Source organism: Cherax quadricarinatus, chromosome 20, assembly GCF_038502225.1.
Source record: "Cherax quadricarinatus isolate ZL_2023a chromosome 20, ASM3850222v1, whole genome shotgun sequence".
Lineage (NCBI taxonomy): Eukaryota > Metazoa > Arthropoda > Malacostraca > Decapoda > Parastacidae > Cherax > Cherax quadricarinatus.
Genome location: NC_091311.1, coordinates 31,171,651 through 31,179,660, shown reverse-complemented (window position 1 = coordinate 31,179,660; position 8,010 = coordinate 31,171,651). Strand labels below are relative to the sequence as shown.

Sequence of the window (8,010 nt, the reverse complement as noted above, 5' to 3'; positions counted from 1 at the left end):
TGGGTCCGATCTGTAAAGGGAAGGACAGATCTAATTTCTTGAATCAAGAGCCAATCACCGGCATCAAGGAACCTCCCTTGAGGGGAGTGATGGGTTTAGCTGTATATACAACTCTGCGCTACAGTTCTAAAGTCTCACTAATGTTTATTTAACTACGAATGCATCATTCTGTACATATCAGATAAAAATTTTGCTTATATAAGTTATTTTATCAAATGCGATGTTTGAGACCGTGATTTTCCTTGTCAATATTAGTAGTTTCTTCTCTATATAGTTTTACTACGTAGATTTATGTAGGTACGATGATAGTGTTGAACCTCATTTACACCTTTAAATATGTAGTATACCACAGCATTATCTATGATAAAGCTGTCGTGAACACTCAAAAAATTACTTCTTGGCCTCGTTTGCAACTCAACCACTTTTCTGGCAAACAAGATACGACACAAAACTTTCATATGTATCCTCTTGATGACACCGGATTTGCCTTTTTAAGACATGGATGACTATGCCATCACCTTGACAGCGATGACTACGACTAACGACAGCATCATCACCTTGATGACACACAGCGATGACTATCCGCGAATGTGACGACTTTATATCGTCCCCTTAATTATGACTGTATATAAAATATAGATTCTTAAACACAATACAGCAATAAATTCAGGCAGCTGGCATCCCCACCCTGACATCCCTTCTCAGTGTTAAGCAATAAAACCAATAAGTCTGACTTTTGTTTTCTTTATTGCGTGCAATTAATATAGATATATATTTGTGGAGAATAGCAGTGGTAAATTGAAATTTAAGGTACATAGAAAGTTGCACATATTTCTCAAGTTGAGCAGACTAGATATGTTCCTTGTGCACAACAGAACAATTAAAGTTTAAGCATTTGAAAAATAGTCATCAACTCTTAATAAAGCATATATGGGAAACATTGGTGCAATTTCTTCATTTGTATTTAACAAATTATAAACATGTTAAGGACAGAATCACGGTTCTGGACTTGAAATAAAAAGAAACTTTGAAAACTTTGGTTAGTTTTGTGGAGCTTTGTTGCCCAAGTCTTACACAGCACATTACCTTCACTGTGTCTCTTAACATCTTCAGCAGAGTCATTCCAAGGTAAATCAAAACCATGAGATTTCTCTTAGGAAACTCATATATTTTAATAATAGGCATAAATCCAAATTACTTTCATATACATATTCACCACTGAGAAAATATTTACAGTATATTATGTACAAACTTAGGCTATCACAGTCAAAAAACAAATAAAATAATTATGCACAAAAATATTCGCCTAGTGAATTGCGGACTTTCGCCTTTCTTTAATAAATTCAGAGGGCGAGATTTTTGTGCGAGTGGAGATGACGGAGGTCGGACTCAGCGCCAAGAGTGGCGCGTCACTCCCTAAGAGTTCCACATCGCCTATCCTCTCGTCGTAGCCGCCCACGGCTCTTATCACCACATCACTGGCTGTTGACTGCAGATGCTTTGGCACAGTCGCCTCTAGGGCAGGTCTTTTGATTATAGCACCTGATATTAAGTTTTTTTTTTTATTTTCCAGCACAATCTCCCCCTCCCCCGCAAACCTGAGAGAACGTCTCCCGCAGGCATCACTAGCTTAGGATAGTGCACATCAGAGAGGCGGCCTGGGGTACAGGCCAGCGTAGGGCGAGGGGTAGCCTGGAGGATAGGCCGAGAGAGCAGAAGCGTAGGGGGATAGGCCTGGCAGAGTAGGTGTGAGGGCGGCTGACGCGGAGAGAGAAGGCTTGTTATATGGGTGATACCTGCTGGCGGTGAGCGGGGATAAGGCGGGTGGAGGATAGGCCATACCAGGCCTGGAGAGGGCAGAGTGAGCGGAGCCCAGCAGGGCAGCATGGGCATGCAGGGGGCTGGAGAGGAGGTTCAAGGAGGTGGAGTCTGCAGTCATGTTAGTGTGACTCCTCAGATGCTGCAGCAACTCCTCGGAGGTGGAGAAGCGCTTGCCACAGTACGTGTCTCCGGCTATCCAATTACACACGTAGGGTCTGGGAGGTCCTGTGAGGAGGGAGGAGGCGGAAGGAGAGTAGAGGGAGGCAGCAGCGGCCGCAGCCACTGAGGTAGGCGGCAGGATGCTGCTGGCTGGCACTAGTGACGACGAGGGTAGGGAGGAGAGACCAGGCAGGGCACTGAGAGCAGCTTTAGCCTGCTCACACTGGGTACACGAGGGAGGACAGGCACCGCCAGACTGTAGGAGATGGTTGTTCTGCACGGAGTAGGGACACCCAGTGCAGTAGGGATCCCGACACACGGGTACTACTGCCTCACCACCGCCTGCTGTTTTAACCCGTGTGTATGTCAGGTACGGCGAAGCCAGGATTGAGGGAGAGAGCGCGGCAGAGGTCTGAAGACCTGCAGATGAGTAGAGGGCGGCAGCCGCGGCACCAGGGTAAACGGAGGCCAGGGTGGAGGGTAGGCCTGGCAGGCCTAAGCCGGGCATCAGGCCTGGGTGGGCACCTCGCAGAGCAGGGTGTGATTCGAGGCCTGGGTAGCCAGGGGGCAGCAGAGAAGGAACACCAGTTCTGTATGTACCCAGGGGCACGTCCTTGGGGTGGCCGGCTAGTACCTCCAGGCCAGATCTGATGATGGGAGTAGTGGAGGCGGAAGACGTGGCACTCGCTTCGATGCTGCGACGGCCACTCTCCTCCTTGCTCAGTCCCGCCGAGGAGCCACCGCCATTACTCGAGTTGGAGGGCGACCTGGCGCTTGAGGGCTGACTGGAAGGAGTCTTCCTGCCCTGGGACTTCTCCTCACTCGCTGACTCCTCCGTCATGTTCTTCTTGGTGGCGCTCTCGTAAGGTTTGAAGGCCGGGGAGCGTCTGGTGTTGTCCAGCGGTGTGGGGGTCGACTTCTCCTTCTTCTCCTCTTCCTTCTTCTTCTCAGAAGGCAGAGGTTTGGAGGAGTCTGCTCCAATCTGCGAGCATGTCTGCGCCAGCAGCGCGAGGGGGGATTTTTTGGCGTCCAGCTGAAATAAAAGAGAAAGGTTTTCGTTATTCACTCGTCCGTACTGTTGCGGCGATTGTAAATAGACACATTTTGAACACGATTTTCAACTTTTCAACTCAAACAGAAATTTAACTAAAAACTAACAAAATAAATTATTCAAAACATTTTGCTTTCGTCAGTCATGATCAGTAATGTTAACATCGACACAACATCTCGCACAAGCATCACACTTGTCAAACGACTTTCGACTAGCGAGGAATCGACACACACGAATGGTACTAAGTCCCAAAAATGGAGAAAACCCACAGACGCGTGTCTTACCGTGGTGGGTAGTGGAGACAGGTAATCCGGTTGTAAATATTGATTACTGCCTGCAGTCAACATCCCTTTGGACTCGAGAACCACCATTAGCACAGTATTTTTGTGAGCACTAGATCCTTATAAAAAAAACAATCAGCACTTCAGCACAAGCAGCAATGAGCCCCACGTCCGAACACGATGGTTTCTCTACTGGTACTGAGCAGTTGGTTGGCCGCGTGAGATCCAACCAGCCAGGTCGTGACGTCACAGTCTGCACCCCTGACGTCGTTGTCGCCACACACTGCTATGGGCCAGACCAAGTACAACGCTGCCAGACGGACGATCATATGAAAATATACTTTGTACACCTAACGTGATACAAATAAAAAAACAGGATTTTCACCAAAGCTTTCAAGATTGTCATTTCAGCTTTTTACTAATAACAGGATTCTAAAATGAGAGAGAGAGAGATAGATATATTTAACAAGTCGGCCGTCTCCCACCGAGACAGGGTGACCCAAAAAAAGAAAATCCCCAAAAAGAAAATACTTTCATCATCATTCAACACTTTCACCTCACTCACACATAATCACTGTTTTTGCAGAGGTGCTCAAAACACAACAGCTTAGAAGCATATACCTATAAAGATACACAACATATCCCTCCAAACTGTCAATATCCTGAACCCCTCCTTTAGAGTGCAGGCATTGTACTTCCCTTTTCCAGGACTCAAGTCCGGCTATATGAAAATAACCGGTTTCCCTGAATCCCTTCACTAAATATTACCCTGCTCACACTCCAACAGATCGTCAGGTCCCAAATACCATTCGTCTCCATTCACTCCTATCTAACACGCTCACGCACGCTTGTTGGAAGTCCAAGCCCCTCGCCCATAAAACCTCCTTTACCCCCCTCCCTCCAACCTTTTCGAGGACGACCCTTACCCTTCCTTCCCCTACAAATTTATACACTCTGCATGTCATTCTAGTTTGATTCATTCTCTCTAAATGACCAAACCACCTCAACAACCCCTCTTCAGCCCTCTGACTAATAATTTTATTAACTCCACACCTTCTCCTGATTTCATTATATATATATAATATATATATATATATATATATATATATATATATATATATATATATATATATATATATATTATACACCAAAACCTGTAATTGCTTTACGTGATGGTAGGATTGCAAGACACGCAAGATTTCAGGTACGTTTTGCTACTTCTACTTACATTTGAGCCACGCTACACAAGCATATACTAGCATATATATATATATATATATATATATATATATATATATATATATATATATATATATATATATATATATACCCTTCTGGGTTTTCTTTTATTTTTCTTACTAGTTCTTGTTCTTGTTTATTTCCACTTATCTCCTTGGGGAAGTGCAACAGAGCTCTTCTTCCGTATGCCATGCATGTCGTAAGAAGCGATTAAAATGCCGGGATAAAGGGGCTAGTAACCCCTTCCTCTGTATATATTACTAAATGTAAAAAGAAAAACTTTCGTTTTTTCTTTTGGGCCACCCTGCCTCGGTGGGATACGGCCGGTGTGTTGAAAAGAGAAGAAATAATTATTACACTCAGTGGCCACTTTATTAGGTACACCCTTCTAGTCTTAGGTAGGGTCCTCCTTTACCTCCAGAACAGCCTACATTCATCGTGGCATGGATACAACAAGGTGCTAGAAATATTCCTAAGAGATCCTGAGCCATGTTGACATGATAGCATCGCGCACTTGCTACAGGTTCCTGGGCTGCACATTCATGTTGCGAATCTCCCGATCTACCACACCTGACCCTATCATCTGCGTGTTGCAGATGAGATTATATATATATATATATATATATATATATATATATATATATATATATATATATATATATATATATATATGCAAAACAACCACTCTGAAAGAATAGAGAAATTCCAAGCGCTTTCGTGACTACTCACATTATCAAAGAACTATGATAATGTGAGTAGTCACGAAAGCGCTTGGAATTTCTCTATTCTTTCAGAGTGGTTGTTTTGCATATTCTGAAATCACCTGTTTACTGTGATCTTATTGCATATATATATATATATATATATATATATATATATATATATATATATATATATATATATATATATATATATATATATATATATATATACAGAAAATTCGTAGTTTAGAAATTAGGAGATGTAGAGTTACTAAAAGTATTATTCAGAGGGCTGAGGAGGGGTTCTTGAGGTTTTTTAGAGAGGATAGAGCAAAATAGAATGACTTCGAGCGTGTATATAAATCTGTAATGGAAGGGAGGAGGGGTAGGGGGTCGTCCTAGGAGAGGATGGAGGGAGGGGGTAAAAAAGGTTTTGTCTGCAAGAGGACTGGACAAGCAGCAGGCATGTGTGAACATGTTTGATTGAAATAAACGGAGACGAATGGTTTTTGAGAATTAACGAGCTGTTGGATTGTGAGCAGGATAATATTTTGTGAAGGGATTCAGGAAAACCAGTCGGCCGGACTTGAGTCCTGGAAGTGGGATGTACAATGCCTGCACTTTAAAGGAGGGGTTTGGGATATTGGCTGTTTGAAGTGATATCTGATGTCAAATCTGCGGGTCTCTGCATAGATCGTGATTATGCGACAATGATGGTGAACGTGTTTCTTTTTTGGGTCACCCTGCCTAGGTAGGAGACGGCCAGCGTGAATATATATATATAATATATATATATATATATATATATATATATATATATATATATATATATATATATATATATATATATATATTATATATATATATATATATATATTTCTTATTATTATTCTTTTTAGTAATTATTAAAGGAAAAGGGGTTACTAGCCCATTATTCCCGGCTTTTATAACACGCATGGCTTACGGAGAAAAGATTCTTATTCCACTTCCCCACGGATATAAAAGAAAAAGTAATTAGAACAAGACCTAAGATGAAATCAAAGAAAACTCAGATGAGTGTGTATAAATAAACGTGTAGTGTGACCTAAGTGTAAGTAGAAGTAGTAAGACGTACCTGTAATCTTGTATATTTATGAGACAGACAAAAGACACCAACAATCCTACCATCACATAAAACAATTACAGGCTTTCGTTTTACACTCACTTGACAGAAAGGTAGTACCTCCCTGGGTGGTTGCTGTCCACCAACCGGTTATTTTATATAACCGGACTTGAGTCCTGGAAATGTGAAGTACAATGCCTGCACTCCAAAGGAGGGGTTTGAGATATTGGCAGTTTATACTGCACGTATAAGTTCTGTCAAGCACCTTAACTACTGGGAACGCTTGGAAGCACTTGACTTGTACTCGTTGGAACGCAGGAGGGAGAGATATATCATAATCTACACTTGGAAAATCTTGGAAGGAATGGTCCCAAATCTGCACATAGAAATCACTCCCTACGAAAGTAAAAGACTGGGCAGGCGATGCAAAATGCACCCAATAAAAAGTAGGGGTACCATTGGTACACTAAGGGAAAACACCATAAGTGTCCGGGGCCCAAGACTGTTCAACAGCCTCCCATCAAGCATTAGGGAAATTGCCAATAAACCCCTGGCTGCCTTCAAGAGAGAGCTGGACAGATACCTAAAGTCAGTGCCGGATCAGCCGGGCTGTGGCTCGTACGTTGGACTGCGTGCGGCCAGCAGTAACAGCCTAGTTGATGAGGACCTGATCCATCGGGAGGCCTGGTCATGGACCGGGCCGCGGGGGCGTTGATCCCCGGAATAACCTCCAGGTAACCTCCAGGTAACTTCCAGGCACCCTGCCTCGGTGGGAGACGGCCGACTTGTTGAAAAAAACAAAATATATATATATATATATATATATATATATATATATATATATATATATATATATATATATATATATATATATCTTCTTTCAACAAACCGGCCGCATCCCAGGTGGCCTAAAAAGAAAAACGAAAGTTTCCCTTTTTAAATTTAGTAATTTATACAGGAGAAGGGGTTACTAGCCCCTTGCTCCCGGCATTTTAGTCGCTTCTTACAACACGCATGGCTTACGGAGGAAGAATTCTGTTCCACTTCCCCATGGAGATAAGAGGAAATAAACAAGAACAAGAACTAGTAAGAAAATAGAAGAAAACCCAGAAGGGTGTGTATATATATGCTTGTACATATATGTGTAGTGTGACCTAAGTATAAGCAGAAGTAGCAAGACGTACCTGAAACCTTGCATGTTTATGAGACAGAAAAATGGACACCAGCAATCCTACCATCATGTAAAACAATTACAGGCTTTCGTTTTACACTCACTTGGCAGGACGGTAGTACCTCCCTGGGCGGCTGCTGTCTACTAACTTACTACCTAGGATATATATATATATATATATATATATATATATATATATATATATATATATATATATATATATATATAAACTTCCCTATTCTGATGTTTGGTCTGAACAGCAACCGAACGTTTAGACTATGCATGCAAAATTTTAGGCACTGAGGTGCTTCCAAGTGATTGGCTGATTAAATATTTTATTACCCTCCAGGTACGTACACCAGGTACGTATCTAATCAGCTATTATCGGTTCAGTTGTTCCTCGGACCGGACATCAGTGGGGGGAAGAAATATGACTTTGACCATGGAATGATTGTTGGTGCCAGACAGTGGGGTCTGAGTATCAC

General features: G+C 42.4%; 1 protein-coding gene across 1 annotated transcript; it reads right to left on the bottom strand.

Moving 5' to 3' along the window:
* Nucleotides 1-728: 728 nt before the first annotated feature.
* noc (no ocelli) lies at nt 729-3,497 on the bottom strand. Its single transcript, XM_053793408.2, has 2 exons — nt 3,316-3,497; nt 729-3,013 (listed from the first exon to the last, which is right to left on the bottom strand). The coding sequence occupies exons 1-2, from the start codon at nt 3,400-3,402 to the stop codon at nt 1,646-1,648; spliced, it is 1,455 nt and encodes a 484-aa protein (XP_053649383.2). The 5' UTR covers nt 3,403-3,497; the 3' UTR covers nt 729-1,645.
* Nucleotides 3,498-8,010: the final 4,513 nt, after the last annotated feature.